The 23,709-nt window shown below is 41.8% G+C and overlaps 2 protein-coding genes across 2 annotated transcripts in view; both read right to left on the bottom strand.

The window, feature by feature from the left end:
- UBE2J1 (ubiquitin conjugating enzyme E2 J1) overlaps positions 1-309 on the bottom strand; it is a 39,462-nt gene extending 39,153 nt beyond the window's left edge. Inside the window, exon 1 of the mRNA XM_068416270.1 lies at positions 90-309. The gene's annotated coding sequence lies outside the window, so the exon portion shown is untranslated. The remainder of the gene's footprint in view (positions 1-89) is intronic.
- A 370-nt stretch (positions 310-679) lies between these two features.
- On the bottom strand, positions 680-20,040 carry RRAGD (Ras related GTP binding D). The gene is made up of 7 exons (XM_068416289.1): positions 19,794-20,040; positions 13,091-13,386; positions 12,479-12,678; positions 11,380-11,494; positions 5,463-5,605; positions 3,515-3,663; positions 680-1,589 (listed from the first exon to the last, which is right to left on the bottom strand). Exons 1-7 carry the CDS (start codon positions 19,939-19,941, stop codon positions 1,438-1,440), a joined length of 1,203 nt encoding a protein of 400 aa, XP_068272390.1. The 5' UTR covers positions 19,942-20,040; the 3' UTR covers positions 680-1,437.
- Positions 20,041-23,709: the final 3,669 nt, after the last annotated feature.

The following is a 23,709-nucleotide window of genomic DNA, read 5'->3' as shown; positions in this document are numbered from 1 at the left end:
CTTTCAAATTCCTTCTTCCCTTCTGTCTCCAGAGCTATCTCAGCTAGGGGAAGATTAGTTATGAATGAGTGAGGTATAGCTCCCCTTACCTGTTTCTGGTATACGGCAACCTGCCTCCCATTCAGGTCAAGCTCTTCCCACTCCCAAGAGCTGCTGACAACACTGCTGGACCACACATGCAACTGGTTTGCAGCAGGACTGGGAAAAAAAAAAAAGAGTTGCTCTTCCGACTAGAAACTGTAATTTTGTATCATTAATTAAGCAAAAACAGTGAATACAGAACTCCTCGGAAAGTAAGTTTTACTTCTTTTTAGGTTTGAGAGTGCTCTGCTGTCCTGGTTCATCCTGTGGCAAGTCTGCCCATGTTCAATACTAAAATAAAAAGTAGTGATGTACACTGATTATTACAGCAGGTAGATTGTCCAGTCCTCATTTTAATGGTCTCTTCTTGATTTCAATCACAGACATACCCCTATTAGAGGGAATCGGAACCCAGTGCTCACATCTCCAGGACTTCCTATCAGTACATCAGAACACCAGGGTGGATATACATACAGATTCTTCACTGCACCAACTGTAGATGTGCAGGCTCTCAAAACAAACTTAGCAGTGTAAATTCAACCTTTCAGATACAACACCCTCCTCTGAAGCCTTATAAAATACCAGTGCAACACAGAGCCATTTTACAAAACAATTATCTTTATAGAAAGGTATTTTAGTGGTATATGCTGAGGTAAATAATAAAAACAGACCCAACAGAGGGCATGACCAGTGTTATGGAGAACTCTGGATGAAGTCTGGCTAAAAGCCTGTTTTATAAACGCTAGTATTTACCTACCAGTTATGATCCCTGGTAAGGTGCTTATTGCTGTAATACTTCAAAATTATTCTTCAGTTTACAAATTGAAAAATATATGAAATTAGATCTGTATGAATGTTAGGTATTAGCTGTCACAAATTTTAAAAGGCATTGTACCAAGTTTTCTTAATTTTTTACTAACCAATTTGATTGTAGCAGGTAAATAAACTACAGCATACATTTTACCTGACACCATGCATCAAAATCACCATAAAAACTAAGTTTATCAAAGTCCACATCCACAAGGAAAACATGAAAAAGTGCAAATTATGTACCCAGTATTTCTGTCACAGCTGTTTTTTCTTAATATGGCATGAAAAAGGTTTACAGCATATATTAAGAAAATTCTTACAAGTGTTCACCTCAATGCTTATATATACACCATTTTGCTCAAAGTGCTCACTATATGAAAAAAACTGATTGGATAAAAATATTTAAACAGTGCTTTCTGAATGTTCAGGGAAAATTCATATAATACATCAGTCCCATTTGTTTTCCTCTTCATTCAGTGCAATGAGATGCAGAAGTCACATCAACTTCACAAAAACTTTGCTTGCCATAGTGCCAGAAAACCTCAGTTACAGTGGCATTCTTGGTGTCCCATTGGGAGTGGGTCTTTTATTTTTTTGCATGTGGCTGTGATGTTTTCGAGATCTTACTACTTTCATTCTTACTTCAAATACTTCTTGTATGGCTTTTCGAAAACAATGGAAATTGTAGTCTATTAATCCTACAGAGACAGAAATGTTTTCCATATTAATAAAGACATTTATACAAATTAGGTAATGAAAAAATTATTATATTCTACATTTAGTGAGATACCACACTGTCTCTCTGGAGGTCACAATCAGTGAATTTTCCACGCATTTTTTCCTGTGCTAAGCGAAAGCACATTTGATAAATGCAAACAATTCAGTGTTTGTAAATACAAACAATTCATAGTTTCATACTATGTCAGATAGTAAATATACTTATTAGTCTTAAGAGATAACAAATAGAAGTTCATTGGCAGATAAAAATGCCTTAACTTCATAAAGAGCTTTGGAGAAGTGTTCAGTATACTATAAGAAAAACTGAAATCTTTCATAAAATATGGTGTCATTTTGTAAATTTGGTTTACAGAATAACTGTGATAAAACTAATTAGCATCTAGTAATCTACATTTTTTTTTTTATAATACACAAACTTTGAAATGGATACTTGTTAGAAATATTACCAAATAACAGCCAACTACATCTTACATTGTAATTTAAAAATAACACAATAGACATGCTGTTAGATTACATATCTATATAACAGGCAGATAATATTACCATGTGAGTGGGCTGAATGTGATCCCACAGAAAAGCTGTAAAGCCATATTGGTAGTCAATCAGAAGGCTTACTGGCTGCTACAATTGTGTAACACTGCAATACAACTTTAGAATTTTGGTACTGAGCTTATGATCCCATTCAAGGTTAATGCCATAAGCTTTCTTAACTCAAATACTGCAGTGTTTTCCACTTCAATTTACCTAACAGGAGATGATACATATTTTAAGTGGTTTAAATCCACTGTGTTACACTTTGATTTTTTTCCAGGAATTATTTTCCCTCTCCCTAGAGTTCAGAGAAAATATTATGTGGAAGTCACCAAGCACCAAAAGCTTATCTGTATTATAATACCAGAACTGTACTTTTAAAGAGTACAGGCTACAGAACTAACTGTCCCCAACTATGTAGACACAACAACCTGACACAGTTGTGGACAAACCCTCATGGGTGTCTTTTCTGAAACAGTGGTCTTAGTAGGTATGTCAAAGTAATACTTCTTATCCTTACAGCAAAAAACCCCCAAGAGACCACATCTACATTCATAGATAATAAAGGCAGTTCTGGTATTAAAGAGAAATTCTACCAGTTGAAATTCTACAAAATAAAAGCTAAATATCCTGTCAAACAGCCCAGCAGACATGGTATGAGTTCTGCATTCACAAATACACCAACACTGACTGGTGAATTAATATCACAAGATGGGGATACAAGCCCAGATGATGGCTCATTCCTGGTCTCAGGGCATTTCACTAAGACCAGTAACTCAGTGAACATCATGCCAGCGAACAGAGCAATCATGAACTAAGCTTTCAGTATTGACCTTGACCAGGGTCAGAGAGAGAACCAAGAAATTTTATGCACTTTTAACTGCAAAATATGAAAGCCATCTAGTTCCCAAATATGCAGCTTTTCAAAAGCCTCCTTTTAGAGATGAGAGAAGAACAAACGTATTTCTATCAGCCAGTTTCAACAGTCTTCCCTTGGTTATGGCACGCAAGCTGTTGCAAATGCGTATGCTGGCGCCAACAGGTACAAATCAATGTTAGCCAAGATAAACTGACACATTCTACTGTTGCAGATGGAAGCTTTACTGTACCAGATGTAAACTGTCATATGCTTTCATATTAGAAAGTTGTCAAATATATTTATGATTTCATCTTATCTTAATGTCAGCACAAATACCTCATGCCTTTAAACGTTATGTAAGCTCTATCAAGCTGTACTTACCTTTAATATTTGTGATAGAGCTAGAGACTGTTACCAGCTAATGACAACCACAGTTACTCATTAACTCACTAATGTAAGGGAAAAGTAATGCAATACTAGAAAACGGAAAAATACCTTTTCTTTCAAAGCTTTCTTCTCTGACAAAACAAACAAGAGCAAGGAATTTTGTCACCTCTTTTAAATAAAGGACAGTTGTATTGTTCAGTTTTATGATTGCCATTGATTCTTTGTCATAAGGAGTTCCAGTGCCATCATCTTTAAGCCTAAGGGGCAATAGCCAAACAAACAAACAAAGAAGAAAAGATAAGCCACCAGATGAGCTAACAGAAGTACTCCCACATTGGTTCTTTCACCAGAAAATCTCAAACTTTATGGAATTTTCATTTTAACCTTTCAGGAGACTCTTCTTCAAACTACACACTGTGTAAACTAAGACAGAGATTAAATCATTTATCCAATCACACACCAAATCTGGGGCTAGAAACCAGATTGTTTGATTGCCAAATACCTGAACTGGAGCCTTGTTTTTTCCTCTGTTAGTTACCAACCATTTACCACAAGGTTGTGTTTCCTTTTAATCAATGCACTACATTACGACTTTATCTAAAACATGTGAACCAGTAAGTCTGTACTGATAATTCCAAATCCAGTAACCTTGCTTAAGCAGTGGCAGCTGACTATACTTTAAGCCATCATGAGACTTTCCTCATGAGATGTTGGCTTTTGCAACATCATATCATGAAAAGAGATTTCTCCTTCACAGATGATGTGTCATGATGATCACTGTATTAGTTTTTTACCTTGTAATTCTACCCTCATTTCTGAATGCATACAGAGATCTTGTTAAATGGGTAGATACCACCAATCTCCCAGAACAATTAGTATCAATAATATATTAAGGCAGCAAGTTTCACAGATGCTCCAGGAACAGAGAACAAGAAATGAGTTGTAATATCATGTCTTTAGTCGACAGCTAAAAACATGGCAAGATTTCTGGTGATAAATGATAAATGGTTAAACAAAGGCAGTGGCAGAGTGACATTTTGTGAATAGAGAGCCCCACAAGTGGTGGTGTACAGATAATAATTAAATGCATAGTCTTTTGAACTACACAGCAGCATCTTTCTCTGTACAAAAAAAATGCCACAGAATCAGCATCCTTTATTGTAAACCTCTGTAAAACACAAGTTCTTGTACAGTTACTGAAGTGACCAACTCCAAAATCTAAAACACACAGTAGAATATACAAACTTAAGAAATTTTAGAAAGGTAGTCAACAATTTGTTATTCTTCTGAAGTTCTAATGCTTATTGCACATCTGCACCAGGATTCTCCCTCGTACCTTCTCCAAGAGTGCAACATGTCTATCAATGGGTAAGAATGCAAGGCTACCAAAGACCACCTCACACTCTAAGCATGCTGCGGTTTAGCCTCCAAGTCTATGCATCTTAATGCACTAATTCTTAATGTGCCCGTGCCTTTCCCAGGAATAGCTGGCATTACACTTGGCCAAGGGCCAAGCCATTTAAAACATAACTTGCAAGGAGATGTACAAGCTACCCCAGGAGACCTCCAGTTGCTAATGTAGGAGGGAAAACTGAAAAAAAAAAAAAAACACAAAGGTCCTGTAGGGAAAAGAGGATGAAGAGAAAACTGAAGCAGCTCTCTGACGCCACTAGCTATTAAAGTAAACAAAACTAAATATGGCTGCTCTTTTTTTAAAAATGGGAGACATCCTTCTGTTGAATTTGTCCCTGGGGAACAAAGAGATAATGTTTCCGTTTATTTTAGGTTAGTTACTTCCCACTCCTTCCTCCATATAAAATTATTAGCATAGAAAGAGGAAGGTGTTCACAGAAGAGTCTGGGCAGGGAGCAATGCTAGTTTCTGGCAGGGGATCTGTACCTCAGAAGCCTGTCGTTTCCTCCTTCTCCCCTGTCCTGACAAATTACTCTGGCAAATTACACATTCTCATTATTATTTATAGCCACACCATTCTAATTTTGAGGTAATTCAGATTCTAGGTACCCAGTTTTATTAAAAACATTAACAATTTACTTACCCATATATACAAGAAATGTCAATCACAACATCTATCATATCACAGCAGAGCTCATAAGTTTGCATATCCACTGGAGTACTGTCCGTCGCAATATAGATCTTGCTGACTACATCAAATAAAAACGCTTTTTCAATCCCAGAATTCTATTTAAGAAAAAAAGAAAGAAAAATTAGATGGAAGTCATGTCTTCAAATTAATACCAAGCTTTTTTGTTCCCCTACTTGCCTGTTACACAAAAAGCTAGGCTGAAGAAGTGGAAGTAAACTGCAATCAAGTGCATTTTGAAAGAACTGTACATACAGCACTGTTGTGTAGCAAACCTTCATGCTCACAGACCTTCCAACAGTTTCTGACTCTGAGCAGACATAATGACAAGTGGAAAAAGCAGGGGCAGGGAGGGATCTTCCAAGCTCAAGCCTTTGGGTTTTTGATTATAACAATGAATATTAAAAAAAAAAAAAAAAAAGAGAGCTGTAATTTAAAGTTATTCTAGCTGGACATGTAAGAAGGTAGAAACAAGGAAAAGAAAAAGCTGATGGACAAAGAAGGCAGTAGTGTTCAGGAACTAATTTCTCAAGGAAATTGAGAAATTGTCTCATTGGGGGTCTGTAGTTGTTTTACTGTCTGGTTCCTTAGAATATCTTTTAGGATCACAGGAGAAAGACCAGTGTTTTGATGGTGTTGTTTCAGTTTTCACATAGTATTGGTGGTTAAAGCCAAGTTTATAATGCTAAGGCTTGCTAATGTGATGACAGCTATGTTCCTGTCATCCTGCCAAGCTGATTAAGACTCTCTCCATACTGGAGATGTATCATATTTGCAGCTCTCAGAGACTAGCCAGGAATGCTAGCTCATACTCTTTGTGTAGATAAGTAAACTGCCATAAGCCTCGGCTTCCTGCAGAAAAAAAAAAAAAAAAAAAAAAAAGAGGAAAAAATGTGTACTGTTCAACTGAAAACAGTAGCTTTGCTTGCTGATATCAAGGGATTGCACCAGGGCAGCTGTCCCAGAATGAACACAAAGGACAATTTCCCAGTATTGATAAAGCTCAAGCTATAAAATATGCTTTAGAATAAGCTATAAAGTATGTTATACAAGAAGAGAAGAAACTTTCTCCCATCAAACCGAATTTTCGCCCCGTATGGGCTTCCCTTTTAATATGGTTTAGGACTGCTGCCACAGCAGTTTTGTAACTACCAAAAAACACACTGAAAACCCCTCATAAGTTTTAATAGCTTCAACTTCCTTTGTAGTTACAGAACTTTTCCTTTTTGCTGCTTCTTTCTTTTCTAAGTCAACTATTTAACACACAGTTAAGAGACTAAAGTGACCCTCCCATTTTCCAAATTTCCTAAAACAGGCAAAAAAATTTCAACCCTAGGTATGCTACTAACAATGGCCAGCAATATTTTGGGCATTTTCTTCTTAAAGAGGCTTAATTCTGCCACCATTGCACACACAATTAAGGCTGGAAACATCATTAAATAATAATAAGAGTATAGAGGTGAATTTCTGGCATTTCATTACAGAAAAGACTCTATGAGTGGCACATTTCAGTAATTCATTAATAAAAGAAATATTCAAAACAAAGCATACACTGTGGATACCTTAGGTACATGGGCTGAAGCACACAACGTACAAGGAGAGTCTCAGAGAACTGAGTTTGTTCAGCCTGAAGAAGAGAAGGCTCATTGTTATCTACAAATACCTAACGTAAGGGTGCACAGAAGACAGAGCCAAACTCTTCTCAGAGCTACAGTATTGAAAGACAAGAGGCAAAAGGCACAAGCTGGAATTCTGACTTGATATAAGAAAAAAAAAAAGTTTAGCATGAGAGTGGTGAAGCACTGGGAGCTGCTGACCTGAGAGGTTGTAGAGTTTTCATCCTTGGAGATTCACAAAGCTGGACTGGACCGAGCCATGAGCAACCTGCTCCAACTGGCCTGACTCTGAGCAGGAGGTGACCTCCAAAGGTGCCTTTCAGCCTATGCATATTTATTGTGGTTATTCTGGCCACATGATAGTTCTGTAATTTTTATTTTTAAATAATAATTCTGACAGCACCTCGCATACTTAAACAGATGCTGTCAAATAAGATTAATCACAAGATTCATCTGTAAATATAGCTGTAATTCATTGCCAAAATACATATTTGAAAATACAAGTCATTTTAGACAAAAGAAGTTGGAACTCGAGACCTGTAGTGTCACATGAGGAGTCGATTACAAAATTCTGTATTATATAAAGAGAGACACAGTGATCATTTCAGCTGTACAGCTGTATTAAGATGTACCTTAAATTATTAAGATGCCAGTGACAATATAATAACATTTAACAATGAGAAGTGATTTTTCCATCTCAGAACTCCGGCTGCTGCAGCCTGCCTGTACTTGCAGTGACAGTTTAAAAGGTTTTCATCTTGAGATGTTTGCCATGTTAACACCTGCTGGTAAAGGGCAGAGCTTGGTGTCTTAACTTAAACCATGCTCGTTTTCAGTTGAAACTAATACATCATGGTAGAACCGGCTGAGAAACCAGCATGTATTTGCTTCTGTCAAACTTTGTACGGTGACAGAAACCTCGGCGAAAGGGCAGGATGGACTACCAGGAGTAGTAACCACTAAACTGTACCCACATGACTTCACAGATTTGATCTGCCAGGGTTTTTAGCACAACTTTAACAGAAAAAGCAAAGGATTTGCCAGAACGTTTATGACAGAATTGCTCAAGGAAAAAAAATACCAGCATAAACAATAATTACAAGTCATAAAAAAAATCAGGAAACAGCGGATAAAAAGTATTATTCGAAGAGGCATTATATCATTAACGCTCAGTCAGGGAAAATGACAATAAGAAATCAACTGTTTGTTACTAGAGCAGGAGGGTTCCTTATTAGAGAAACAAAGGCCAACAGCTGCCTTATGGAACTGAATGAAATGCTGCCATTGATGTCAATGAGAGCAGGGCCAGAATAAGCAATAGTTATCTCTGACACAACCCTGCAGTCTGGAAAGAAGATGCAACATGAGCTAGAAGCTCTATCAAGCACTCTGAATAGATGTAAGAGTATTCCGTGGCTAATCTGAACCAAGCGAGTCATTGTAAAAAATCTTCTGCATATGAGATTTTATTCTGGATAGGTAAAAACCATGAGGTAGCTGAAATTCAAACCATGTTTCTCAACTATACTAAGTTTGGTAAAGTAGAAGGTAGCTTCTATTCTTTAAATGGAATGGGTTCAGTAAAACTGGCAGTATTACTCCAATTCCTATGTTAGGTAAACAGGCCTATCTTTTTCCTTCTAGAAAGTATGAAAAGTAAGCCAGAATTTGGCTCTAAAAAAAGTAATTTTTAAAAGAACTTACAGGATATCACCAGTCATTTACAGTTAGGAATGAATTTTGGACAGTTATTTAAACAGGTCTTGCAGCAAACCGCAGATTTAGTGAATGAGCTTTAAATACTACATTTGAATTTACAGATTATGAAATTTAAATCATTAAATAAACAAAACTGTACTTAATTTTATTTCTACCATGATAACTCATTGTTTGTTTTTAACACATACTTTTTAACATCCCTCACAAACCCCCAACAACCCTAAAATGAAAATCCACGTTCCTGTGTGTCACAACTTGATTGCTTGCTAAGGCCACACTAATTAAAAAACAGGTATCCTTCTATATGAAGCTGATAAGAGTGTTAGTCACGTAAGATTTACATGGGTTTTGAATGCCAAACCAGCTGTTATTTTATGCTTTGCAAGTAGTTACATTAAAGAATGTAGAAGCAGTATTATCACACTGATGGTTCCTCAAACGTACAAGCCAACGCACTGTGGCACTATAAAGTTAGGCAAAAACCTGCTGTGAACTTAAGAGTGATCACAGATACATTTTTGTAATCATCGGCTTTTTGTGTTGGAAGTCTCCATGGCATAAATGAAAGCAAATCCTCATGAATAATGCTGCAAAACCCAAGCTAGAACACCAACACACCCCACTTTGATATCGAGCACACTGGCTTCCTTAGGTAAGCCATGATCAAAATCCATGTCAAGATTTGTTGTCACTAAGTTGGCTAAAGTAAAGAGGCACCCGCTAACTAATTCTATGCTGGAGAATGATGTTTAGTCTTCCTGTGGTTGCAAATAGAGTCATTCCGAGTCTCCTGTCTACAGATACAAGATACTGGTAAAAACAGACAGCAAGCATGCTGAGGACACAGTGGTGCAGCTACACCTTGCTCTAGGTTATTAACAAACTGAATTGTGCTCTACTCGGAGCTAAGTAACAGTCTGAGACTGTTTTCCCTACTGAATAGGGGAAATAGCGGACCTCTTACTTTTTTTGGACTTCCCATTTATTTGAAAGGCTTGTTTTTCTTTACAAATTACATCTGGTATTCTAGATATTATTCGAGCTGCCTTCTGGGTGTTCCAGGCACACAAGCAACTGTCATCAGTCATTCAGGAAGCAGCTCGATTCATCTGGTGGTTTGGCAGAAATTCTTCACCAACTCCAAACAGTGAGGAGACCCCCCCCCAGAGATCTGACTCACGATATGAGTGACCGGGGTGACTGTGGCACAAGAAGGACTATCATGCAGACAGCTTTCTCTTTAAGACTGTATAGCATATTCAATATCCAATTGTTCCAGGACTGTTGTCATCACTCCTTCATTACCTTTCTGTCCTAAGTGGAGTTCAAGAATGGATGATAACTGGTATATGGCCCAGCCATTTTGGTAGGAACAGAGCTTTGTAACAAACCATTCATTATGAAATAGCATCATTTGTTGCCTAATAGTAAGAGAATAAGTTTTGGAAAGACCTTCCTCTAATCCTGGCTCTCCCTTTCAGCAACACATCCAACTTTTCTCTCTCTCTCCATTTTCACACCCTACACTGAGAAACTGTGAAGTCTAATTTTACCTTACAGGCTGTTGAATGATATTAAATAACTTCATTACTTCAAAATCACAAAAAGGCATAACAAAATACCTTGCTTAGAATTTGAAGCTTGATAAATTAATGCTAGATGCAAGGTGCAAAATTAGAATACTGTGAGAAAGGGTGCGGTTAGTTTCAGGAGCCGCTATGACCTGACTTAACAACCACCAAAATGGGGAGTTCTCCCTTTTCACAACCTACTCACTGCATTCCCCTTTGCTCATGGCCACATGTTCCCATCTTTTATCTTGTGCCAAAACAAGAGCATGTTGGACTCCACCATAACCTCCTTTTAACTAAATTGAACAGTGCATTAGTGTGTGTCATACTGACTCCACGAGGTGAGTGTCAAAACCAGTACAAAGGAGAGGAAGGGACCGCACATACACGAACAGTGAAGCAAGCAATTACTTCCACAGTGATAACACAGTGATATACAAAGCTCTCTAACTGGCCTTGGGAGTAACTATGGAAGCTGTGAAAGTTGTGATGGACTCTACCTCTAAAAATTTCAAGACAAACCAAGATTTTCTTAAGCAGGTTAAATTTCGATACAAAGTAGAATTAATTCTAGGAAGCACTACAGACAGCTCTACATAAGAGGTCAGACTAGATGACATTTCTTTAAGAATTTGTTTACACAAATTTTAAGTACCACTTAAACAAATGCATGCAGCACAGACCTTTGCAACATTCAGATTAATGTATGAGCAGAAAAGTGATAGCTGCTAACCCACTTTATGTGACTCAGGAAATACTGCGAGTATCTCAGCAGCTTGACAACGCTGTTTAACAGACAGGGAGGTGAGGCCAAGCAATGCATGTGGGTGCATTTCAACTAAGTTTTGGTAGTTCTGCTGGTAGTTCACATTGCTCATAATCTCTCAGAAGGCAGCAAACAGAATATCTGAACATGCATGTTGGACATAGCCAGACCTACAGACAAAGTATATAACAAGTACTTACTGAAATAAAGATGTTAAGCAGGTTTTCCAGTGTTGGGAGCTGTGGAATCAGTTTCTGTACCACTTTGCTAAATGCTTCAAATATAGAATGATCATATATGCTTGTCAGATAAAAGCTGGAAAAAAACGTCACCACATTTTCCTTTTAGCCACATAATGTGAACATGATGTACCTTTCATAATATGAGTGAAATGAAATATTGTCAAACAGCAAGCGCCTACACTTATGGAATTACCCCTTGTGATCAAAAGTCACGTTATGATTGAAGCATGGGACTCCATCTCTATATAAAAAAAAACCCTAGACACTGCAAACTAGGCCTCAATGTAGAGCTTCATGATTCAACTCCCACCTTGGCATTCTTATGAAAATATTTTTCAAATTGCAGGAGAGGAATATTACTGAGTGTGTCTGTTGTGATCTGCTTTTTTGAAAGCTGTGGACCCATTTATCAATGCAATGATGTGGTCAAGTTGTTAAGAGCTCTAAAGAGCTGGCATGTTCATGGAGCAGGTCTCTCTTTTTAATATATTTGTACTTGGCTTTAGTGTTAAGAAAGACATGACAACCTGATGTTGTCTAGTTCCAGTCTGCAGAAGTCGACTATTTTTCATTATTTGCTACAATAATCTGCTTTATCAGCAGACATAAGGCAAAGATACAGCATCTGTCTTCCCAAGTGGCACCAAGCAGGCTGCAGCAGTGAGGACTAGTGATTGGGAGGGGACTGTGAGGCAGAGAGGTTTCAAAGAAGTTAAAAGTGATGTAGGTGGCATATATGCTCTACTGGCTGGAGCTCTACTGGTTGCTGTCACTGTCCAAGTAACTTATTTCAAGACAGCAGCTGCAGCAAAAACTGGTAGGATGCTGGAGTATTTGTCATCTGTTTTTAAGCACATGTCCTTACATCTTTCCCTCCAAGACAGCAATCAGAAATAAGATACTTTGTCTGGCCCAGGTTAAATCAAATGTCTCTGATCATCCTTTTCCTTCATATATCAAAAGCTTGTCACCTGCTACTTCAAGAGAACAGAAAATGGTAACTTGTTAAACAAGCTGCTGTCCCCTTTAGGATTCTCTGCACAGCAGCTTTTCTCACCTGAGGTGAATCTTCTCCAATCCAGCATCTGCAAGGTCATCATTTGCCCTCTGGTGAATATCTCTTTGCGTTTCAATCTTGTGATCATCAGATAAACCATCCACTTTATGGATAAAGATTTCAAAATTGATATCTGGATTCACTTTATAGGCTCTGGTCACAGTAAGATGCAGCCGAGCTAATGCTTCCATATAATCATCCTAATGAAGTAAAAAGAAAAGCTACAACTGTAGGAAAGTTCTTAAAAATATATATAAAATTTTATAATACTTACTTTTAGATAATGCTACAGATCAACAACAGCTCAATATTTGTATTTCTTATTAGTAGAAGCCTGAGCCTACATGCAGCATGTGCAGCAATCTCATGCTGTCAGCACTTAGGAATCTGAGCAAGAACCGTGAGATGTTAAAGCAAATTAGTTAACTTCTGAACATACTGCAGAGAGAGACTAAAAATAACCAAGCAGCTCTTCAAGTTTTAATGACTTTCTTTTAATGTGTATTTGTGATGTAAGTTATTTATTTGCTTTGAAAAAAATCTATGCTTTCCAATCCATTTGTCTATTGCTGAAGGAAGAAAAGAAAAAAGTAGCTTAAACCCTTTTCTTACCTGAGAATCAATAACAAATATCAGTGCTCCAGTGCCTCTGAAAATCATCTCATAATCAAACGTAGGGTCAAAGAAGTCAATCTGCCCAGGAAAATCCCATATCTGAAAGTTGACAAAGGAGCTGTTGGAAACATCCTCTCTGCAGATCTTGTTTGTGCTCTCCAAGAAGAGAGTCTCATTCGGTGACATTTTGTGAAAAACAACTTTCTGAATGGAAGACTTCCCACTTCTTCTCAATCCCATGAGCAGGATTCTTGGCTTAACTTCAGTACTGAAGGGATCATTGAAATCCAAAACTGCATAAAATAAAAATCACACAAGAAGAAAAGTAATATACTATAGCAATATAACCAGATAACATGCATTTGACTTTTATTTTCATGACATTTTTACTTGGATATATGCAAATATTACCAATTTTTAAGCTTAGCAAGCAGTGCTACAGGCATTTTAACTTGAATTATTTGCCCCTTAGGCTATACTATCAGAAAACCTACTTCTCACCTGTAAGACGAGACTGCAGAAGGCTGGATTGCTCAGTTTGTATGTGAAAAATGTGTTATGACACACAGACATCCTAAAACACCCGATTTTACTCTAATGAACACTATGTCACATACATTCTAACTCAACTTTAAAAGATTATCACGTGGTAACAAATACCCTTGTCAACCGATAGCTACATCAGACTGCTGGAAGAAAGGAGTAAGTTTGTGTTAGTTACATCTGCGTGATCTTCCTAAGGCAACATGAGGGCTTCCTTCCTCTAAAATAAAGAAAATCACACATCCCAGGAGCTATAGGGAGAAGACAACTCAGCAGGCACACGCTTCCTCTATGTTGGGACTTAACAACATAGTACTGAGCTCACGAGGAGTCCGTTTCTAAGGTGGTTAGGATTTCACCTGCTATTGAATAATTTGTGTTACGATCTGTATAAGTTTGTTATCCAAGAAATAAGATTACAGCATATCCCTTGCCTATTTGCAAAACAAAGGCCTGGCAACACAATGATGTCATTGGGTTACCTAGCTCAGTTTGAAACTGGTACCGCTAAACCAGAACATTTTCTAGTGCTGATGCAGTTATATTAGCATAAAGGTAGTTACGGGAGTAAACTATTCTGTTATATGTGTAAGCACATGAATGTATAGCTAGCTACACCTGTAACCACACCAACTTAATTTTCAGGTATCTCTAATCAAAACAGCTACAACAGTCTCAATTGCCGCATTTAGCTGGTCTGTAACTTTGAAATGCCCAAGCTGAAAACAGTACTGCATGTAGATGTAAAAAGCTTTCAAACACCTCTGTGATATCCTATCTGCAGCATCAAACACGAGCAACGCAAAAAAACTGAGCTGTCAATGCTAAATCTGCAGAGTAAGGCTCATAGCACACAGTGGCCAGGTTTAAAATACTAAGCAAACAGGCTGAACACACTAGCTGTCAGGCAGACCTTCTCCCACCCACTGCAGTATAGCCTATTCAACATTATTCAGAGCACAACATAATTGCATTTCTTTGTCTTTTTCTGCTGGGATAAATTGTGAACTGCAGAGAACTGGCACACATTTGTTCACACACATCCTTCCTGCATATGCCCTGCATACTTTAAGTGATCAACTTTATTCCAAAAATATGAAAATCCAAAACAAGAAACCTCAGCAACAACGACTTGGACCTGTCAATTTACTGCATAGCCTTATGGGTTGGAAAACATGGAAAGCTTGAAGGAATCTTTTGCCTTGGAACATGTTTTGTACCCAGGGGTGGTGATCACATCCATCCTCCTGTGTTCCTCAAGACTCGCTCACAACTTTCAGAAAACACAAGAGCAGGATGCGGCTGCCAGGGGGGCACAGAACCTTGTTCATGTCTGTGCCTCCTGAGCTTCAGTTACCCAGAATTAGGGCTTCTCAACTGAAGGCATTGCGGTGTTAGCATAAAACATCCCTTGGCACCATCTACTGGCTTGTCAGTGGTTAGGCCACTCAGCGTGGGCCCCTGTCACCACAGTGACTGACTGACATGGAGCTGAAACCTCATTATTGGTGGGATCCTATCCATTTTAAATACACTTGAAAGGCCTTGACAGGTATTACCACTTACTGTGCTCTTGTCAGTTATCACACAGGAAACACTGCCAGGCTGGAGCAGGGTCACAGACAAAACCCCTTCAAGCAGAACAGTGACAGGGAACTCCATATTTCATTAATGTGCATATATCCATACATCATGCAATTTGCATTCTGGCCATCGGAAGGGAAAATAATTTATTCAAAGCTTTACAAGAACTAATTTGAATAAAATACTTTATAAAGGCATATAACGAACAGTCTTCTGGTTGAGGCTTTATTGCATGTTTCAAAAAATAAAAAACCTCCCATTTGCTCTGCACACAACAGAGCTTACGAAGTCTAATTTGCTGTGGATTTGTACTTTGTGTCCCCTTCCTCTCCCCACCACAATAACACCAACTTCCCCCTGTATGTCTTATGACATATCCTCCAAATAACAGATATGACATGCTGCGGCTGATCCGGAGCTCAACACATGCCGGTTGGCTAGACCGTACACATGTTGTACACAGCTTTGCCAGCTGCTGCCACGGAGAGCACACACATATGCTCGCCTGTCCCTCTGAGGACACTTTCTTTTGGGTCTCTCTTCTGAATGCCAGTTTTCATCAAACTTGTGGGGTCTTAATCATCTTTGAAACATGTTTTGTTCAAATTTGGTTGAAGGTACACAGCAGTTTCCAAACCTCTGACTGGTGATGAGACAACCAGAAGACATGCTACCTATATAACTCCATTTTTTTTTTAAGAAATGGGCTAAAAACCTACATGTATGTAAAAAAAATATTTTAAATAACTTGGGGTTTTACATTGTTGTTGCATTAAATTATTCCAGATTGTTAAGATTTTTATGGACTGTAATACTTACTAAAAAGAAATTACTTTACATTAAAGCCATACTAAAAAAAAAACACAGTCACAAGTGCAGAGTTACCAATGAGAAGAATGAACACCAGCTCTTCTGCTAGTAAGACTGTTATTTACCTTCTGAAATCCTGCCAGTTCAAAGACAGGGAAATGTAAATTGAGTATCATCCAAACCTGACTAGATAGCAAGGCTGCTATAGCACTTTCCTCTGAGAGAGAGCTAAGAGATTACCTTATATGTAAAGGAATTGGACGATGCGCTGCCTGCCCACATTCCTTTGCAGAGTACATGACAACTCCTCCTTTAATTTGCCACAGAAATGCCACTAGATGTATCACCGCAAACTCCCAGACTAGGTTATGGAGTGAGATCATAATATGCCTAAGAGAAACACTAAACTCTTCTCTATTCTGTAATGGGAAAGATAACTTTCCCTATTGCGAGATGCAACACGTTGCCAGTTTCATTCGCTTCTGCCAAGGGTAAATGTGATAAAAGGCCAGTTTCTAAGGCATATCAACAGTCCTTCATATTTCAACTTTTCTAAGCAGCCATAAAGAACAGGTCACACTGGTTAGAGGCTGTATTCTTTGAAGTATTTACAAATTAAACTTCACAAACCCAAAAGCACTTTGCTCACAGAGAAGCACTCAATTCCTTAGAAAGTTTCTGTAATTGCAGTTGTGTCCTTGCTTATGGAGTGCAATTTGCGTGCGTTGCAACATGCAGAAGAGCCCAGCTCTGAGGAGTTAATTGAGAAGCGCACGTAGTAGTCCTGACCTGTCTCACCAGGACGCGCAGTCCACAACGAATACTCTAATATCTCCTTCACGCTATTAGAGATAATAATTGATAACTAAAATAGCTTTGAAGCCCATCCTGAATTCCACATCAATTGCAATTAATTATCAAGGCACGTGACTATCAGTGCTTCACAAGCGTAGGTGACGGGGATGCCACCCTGGAAAGTGTATTTGTAGATCTCACCAGTTTTCAAACATGCAAATACACCATTGCAGTTCATCTGCTTAAGCGGCGTCAAGCCAAAAGAAATTATTTTGCTCGTGTTACTGTCCGTAAGGTAACAAGCCTCTGAGTCTAGTTTGAAAATAATGCAGCTAATAATGATTATTTTTTTGACCACTAATGCAATTATGTTATTTTTAAGTTTTAACCATTTTTGTGTAAAGAACAATTAGCAGTCCCCAACTTTCCACTCATGTACCTTCAAGCCCATTGATCTCACAGCATTTCCAGTACTACTGCGACTGTGATATATGCAGCACTTTGGAGTGCTGTCAAGACAATAGCCTTACAAAACACACACAAGGAACATCTTCAACGCTAACAGATGGCCTGAGCCTAAAGAGTTAACAGAAAAAGCTTATATGCAATCAAGAAAGCTGTTCAGCTACTGTGGGTTCATAAACATTGCAGAAATGCCTGGTGGAAGGAAATTCTTGTGGCTAAAGACTCAGAACCAGAAGACCTGGTTCCACTCTGCCACAAGTGCAGCACTCTGCAATGATATGTCTTAAAGCTACTTCCTTGGACACTCTGCAAAGGGTTTCCCCACTTCTAAATACTTTTTAATTGCATATATCAAAAATATGACTAGGCTTTATGTAAACTAAGTGCTTTAAGGTCTCTGAATATGACCCCATGTGTAAGGTCTCTGAATATGACCCCATGTGTAAAGTAAAAAGATTAAGAAGAGGACAAGAGACGTGGTTTCAGCATTCAGGCTGGAGACAAGAAACCAGTATGGGTGAGAGAGATGAACAGTATGAAGTTTTGAAATCTCCCATATGCCTATAAGCACAAATTACATTTTTACTTTTAAGCCTGGCTTCTCCCTTCACTTTCAACAGCCAGGCATTGAAGCTGTTCTCCTTATATTGCCCTTTCCACGCTTTCTTTGTAGAAAAGTGGAGGCTGTGACACTGAATTTTGGACTACTTACTGTACAGATCCAGAAAGACAGAGGACAAAAACCGAGAAAAGGAAAGCCCCTTGCCCAGCAGCCCAGTGTTAAATAGACGAAACACAGACCCAAATCCCAGCCCCCTCCATTACATACGTTCTATGCCTCTTTCTCCAGGGACTTCAGAATGAAACAGAAAGCCAGGGGATCTGGACTGTTAAAATGGCCCTTTGTTTTAATCCTGCGTAAAAAAGGTCCCTGAATGGACTGTCTTCTCCTGTTATTCAGCATGTAAAGGTTTATTGCTGTTAAGTACAATATTCTGATGTTACTATGAAGCAATTTTTAGCAGTCTAACAAAGTTCCTATTGACAAATATCCAAATAAATTCCTCTGAGAACAGAATATGGATTACTTCTCTACAGAAAACACTAAGTTAGTTTAGCACTAAAGAAATATGCTAAAATATATTCTCTTTGCATCGAAATAAAGGCAATTCTTTAGCAGTTTCAAGTAAGACTTTAATTAGTCTCAGCTACAGCTCTTACATCCTAGCCTTTAACCATGAAGGCTTATACTCAAAGCACTGACCTTCCCCCCCTCCCCAAAACTGCATTAGTCAATGTGATACCTCCCATGGCAGCCTGTAGGACTGAGCCTTTAAGGAGAAGGGTTCTGCATGCTAATAATTAAAGTAGCCTTAAAACATGTGGCCTTTTATTATGCTCTTATAAAAAAAGCAATTCTTTTTTCACCCCGAGATACTGAGAGTTCTCCAAGCTCCTTTGTGAAATACATCTAAGAAGAATGAATTCAGGCTCTGAATGAAAGCAACAGGCTCTGAGCTGGCATTGCCTCTTTTTACTGAATGAGGCTGCTTTTCCTGGCAAGCCTATCCTTCCTAGCATCACCATCCATACCGACACGGATATGCAGCAAGTAACGCGGGTCCTCACATGTACAGACACACGGACAACAGACATTTAGCAAAGCCTGCCGCTGTGGGGACTGACATTCACAGCTGCAGAGCAGCCCTGGACACAAGAGCTGCGTGTTGCCGCTGCCTTTTACAGCCTGACACCCAAGCCCTCCCGCCTCCTTGGCACACTCAAGTCACATCACCAGGCTGTGGCCGCTAATAACAACTCTCACCCCAGACATGGAAATACTGAAAGGAGATTACCCCCACCATCACTTTGTCCGCACTCCTTTTACCTCTTCCCCGACCCTTCCTGCTACCTCTCAGCCCTTGCTCTGCTCCCGCCTCAGAGCTCCCCGCTCTGACCCCACGATACCGCCCAAGCAGCGCCCCGGCCCCGTCCCCTCCCCTCCCACGGTCACCTCCGCAGCATCCCCGCTCAGCCTGGCCTCTGACCACCCACCCCCCTCCCCAGCGAGGCCTGCCCTCCCTCCGGACACCTCGTCTCCCCCACACCGCTATCCATCCCTGGCTCCCTTCGTGCCCTGCTCACCCTCGCCGTGCCCCGTTCCCCGGGGCGCCGTGCCTCCTCCCGGACCCACACCCGCAGGCAGCCAAACCTCACCTTCTCCAGCGGTGGCCCCGTCCCGCCCGCCACGTCCCTGCCTCGCCTCACCCCCAACTCCGCGCACACGGGCCCGGCCCTCTCCCGCACCTCGCCCCCCTGCCCCGCCTCACCACACCCGCACCCGTTGCCGGCCGCTGCCCCACAGCCCCCGCCGAGGCCGGTGCCTGCCCCCGGCTCTCCGGGAGCAGCCCCCGCAGCCCCACGGCGGCCGCCACACCGCTCCCCGCCGCTCCCCGCCGCCCCCGGTGCCGGTGCCGCTGCAGCCGCCGCGGGTGCCACTCACACGCCTCATCGCCGCCGCTCTCCGCGTCCCCGTCCGAGAAGGACTCGGCCCCGTCGGCGTAGCCCGCCAAGCCCACGATCTCCTCCTCCTCTTCCTCCTCCTCGTCCCCCTCCTCCTCCTCCGGCAGCTTCCTCGGCACCTGGCTCATGCCGGCCGCGCTCCCGGCGGGGCTCCGAGGGCCCCTCTGCCTCCGGGCGGCCTCGGGGCGCGCCTGGCCGCGGGCGCGGGGGGGCCCAGGTGCCGCGCTGGCGCCGTGCCGTGCCCCGCCGCCGCTCCCCGCCGCCGCCGCTCCCCTCCCCCGCACGGCGCTCGGCGGAGCGCGCGGCGCAGCCTGCCGGCGGGGCGCACAGCGAGCGGGCGGGGGAGGCGGCGTGACCCGCGTCACCTGACGCGGCCGGTCACGGGCCGCCGGGGCCTCCGCGCTCGCCCAGGCCCGGGCGCAGGCCCAGCCCCGCTGCTGGCAGGCACAGCCGGGCGCTGCTGTGCTCACAGACGGGCTCCGGGGCCTGCCAGGCGCCGCCGCCTCGACCCCGGCCCTGCTGTCCCGCGGCGCCCTGCGCGGGCCCAGAGACACCCGTGGGACCGGTGCACGCACCAGACGCTGCCTGTGGCGTGCGGGGGGCCGGGTGGGTGAGCGGCGTGGCGGCGGCGGCGGCCAGCTGTGCCAGTCCGTGGCACTAAAATTCCTGCTGGCGTTTTTATTACCGGTAGCCCTCCTGGGGGTGTTCGAAGTCACTCAGGTCCTGCAGCCTCACCCTGCACAGAGCCCAAAAGCGGGCTCTTGGGGTTCTCCTGCGTCACCCCCACACACACCTCTGCCTTCAGCATGTGGGAGACCACGGGCCTCGGGCAGAGCCCGTGTCTGCCCCACGCTGCCCAGTTGGTGGGTCGCCATGCCCGCTCGGGGCCCAACTGGTGCTGCTGCCTGCAGCCTGCCCAGTGCTCCTTCCATGCTGACCACGTCATTGTATGGCCAGGCCCAAAATGTTAAGCCAGGCACTAATGATGGGTGATAACATACTTGCAGTGTAGGTGAAAGAGATTATTTTAGAAATAATACTCTGGATGAATGACTAAAGAAAGCCATAGTAGTGAAACCTCCTTGGAAGAGGATGGGATTTTGAAGCCCCTGACAGACTGAGGTGTGCTCAGCTGCCTACCATTGCTTCATGCAGACCTGCACCATGAAGACAGACTTTCTGCCCCTCAGCCAAGCCCCTTCTCAGGAGTTTCCAGTGCTGTTCTTGTTGTCTTGTACCGATCTTAGCACCAGAGCATGTGTGTTAGCCCCTGGCTGTCATCCCACGCTGCCCACTGTGGTGACTGGCAGCCAAGTTCCCAATTCTCCAGGAGCACATTTTCCTCTGTTTCTGTTCCTCTCTTACTGCTTCTTCATGTTTTGTTCTCCCTCCTTGCATTCAATGCAATGGTTGGACTTATGTCCGGAATCCCCACGTGTTTCCTGCAGCTGATTTTCCCACCTCTACGCTGCATGACAGTCTTCTCATCACCAGGCCTTCCAGGCTGCACTAACCCACTTGAGATAATGGAGGCACACTTTTGTTCTGGGAGTGGGAAAGAAATCCACCTCTCATGTTCCACATCATGACAAATCTACCAATACGTGGATTTATTGAAATGCCTTTCTTTATTCTCAACTGATCAACCTGCTGGGAAGTTTTGCTTGAACAGATTAACAATGTAGCAAAAGATCATGGGAAACCTTTCAAAGTTAAATCCCTCACAAGGAATTAGGACTTAAAGTTTGAAGCAGGAATTTTTCCCAGTCATGTTTTCAGCATTGTGTCTTGGGGCAGCCCTGAGAGGCATTAATCTACTGAAAACTCCTGATGGAAAGAGGAGGAGAGTTTCCAGGTCTGTAATGAAGGACCGTCTATCTCACTCACCAGCTGACCTGCACAGAAAGGGCTATTGGGCTTCAAGGCTGGCTATGGGAAGTGGGTCTTGCCCAGAAATCTGACTGTCTGTATTAGATTTCTTTTATACAAAGAGCTATGAAACATCACCAGTGAGAGAGAGAGAGAATAATTTGGAGATATTAAAATACTAAATCAGGGTGTAGAAGCTCAGGAATGACAGGACTGGTTACAATGCAGCTCTTCCCACAACACTGATGTCAGTAATCTCCTTCCTGCTGGACCACAGCGTCGGGTTCAAAGCCACGTAGATTCTAGGCCCATCGCCACGTAGGTTTTTAGAGTAGGGCTGAAGCACTTCTGCAACCCCTTGGCAATATAATCTGTTCTGGACTCCACAGAAGCTTCAGGGCTTGTTTCTCCTCTGTCCCTTTGCCACCAAGTTGTTCTCTGTCCCCTCTGCCCCTGGCCTTTTTCTTTCCTTCTTTTTCTTTTGTCAGGTCATTTAACTTTGAAGCTTATTACACATAATGAAACAGCGCCCAGTCTTCAGTCACAGGACTTGTAGGAAGGGCAGGTAGGCATGGGCTTGAGTCTTTGAATGTATGACATGTACAGTATTAGATGTGACTGGACTTTGTCTGCAGGGAGCTGCAGTTCATGGGCACAACATACTTTCAGTAACTTCAGGCAGCTGAGGGAATCCCTCATGAATTTCTCTTCCCAACAGAAAAAAAAATCCAGAAGAATACAAAATTGGTGGTCTGGATTAAAAAAAAGGTTAATGATAATTAAGCACAGGGAATGGTCCCACTGGCATCCACACAATCAAGGGAGCCTATCTGCATCTAGGTTTGCAGGATCACGACAGCATCTTATCCTGCTTCTGTTAAAGGGGGAAAACTCCCCTTAAATAGATTGGTGGCAGATCAGTGCCAAGAAAGCCTTTTTCTGCAACATGTTAACATATTGTTTCTCAATCGTAATGATCAAACATAGCCAAAGTAGTCCTGCAAACATTTACATATATGGAACTTATTTAACATATAGCCTAAATGCTACTCACACAAATACTTCCATTCCTACCTCAGAATTTTACACAATATCAAGTAAAATAGAATTCCCATGAAGTAGGCCTATCCTCACTATGGAAATGAGCAAAAAAAATTATAACATGAGGAATTACAACATATTTTTATGTATTTTAGCAGTTGCATTCTAATTCCAGTAATGACACCAGACTTCAGAGCAGTGCCATAGTTTTGACAAAGATACAAAGCTTTGCTGAGATCCGAGAGGCGTCAGAACACAAACTTCAGTCCATCAGTCTTTCCTGTGGAGCACCAAGGGTTTTGATGTGAACCTATGGCGTGACTATTGCCACAGAACGATGAATGCCATAGTAATTGTTTAGTGAAAAATGCGTAAGTAGAATCATCTGCAAAAACATTAAAAAGAATATATTCGTCATGTAACTAGATAGTGCCTGTGATACTTCAACGTTTAGTTCATTTAGGGCATCATCCTGAGAATGCCTTCGAGCCAGAGGAACGGCCTCTGAAAGCGATGTGCCTGTGGGAACAGCCGCTTGCTTTCTGTTTTCTCCTTCATTTTACTCATCATTTTACTCAGCCTACTCACACAAACTCCTTTCTCCTGTACTGGTGTCTACAGATGGTCCCGTCTGACTTGCCTCCCTACCAGTTTGGGAATTACCAATGTACACACGTAATTGCCTACACATATCCATGACTTCAGTGAACCGAAGGTCCCTGGGACGCTGTCATAGCTAGAGGGGTGGGTGAGGAGGTGAGCAGGCACAGCCAGCTCTCCAGTCAGCCCTCTCTGACCTTCAGCCCATACTTCAAAGCTCGCTGGCTGGCTCCCTGCTGCAGTGAAGGGCATCTGGCCTCCCCGAAATTGGTTTTGCAGCACTTCTGCTCCTACGCAAATTATTATGAGCTTCCACAATTAAGTTGCAAAGGAGCTTCGGTTCAGGAGAGCATCCAGCTCTCCAGGAGCCTCGCCCCAGCCAGAGC

Source organism: Nyctibius grandis, chromosome 1 (genome assembly GCF_013368605.1).
Source record: "Nyctibius grandis isolate bNycGra1 chromosome 1, bNycGra1.pri, whole genome shotgun sequence".
NCBI lineage: Eukaryota > Metazoa > Chordata > Aves > Nyctibiiformes > Nyctibiidae > Nyctibius > Nyctibius grandis.
The sequence above is the reverse complement of the archived record's forward strand: the minus strand, read 5'-3'. Positions and strand labels throughout refer to the sequence as shown.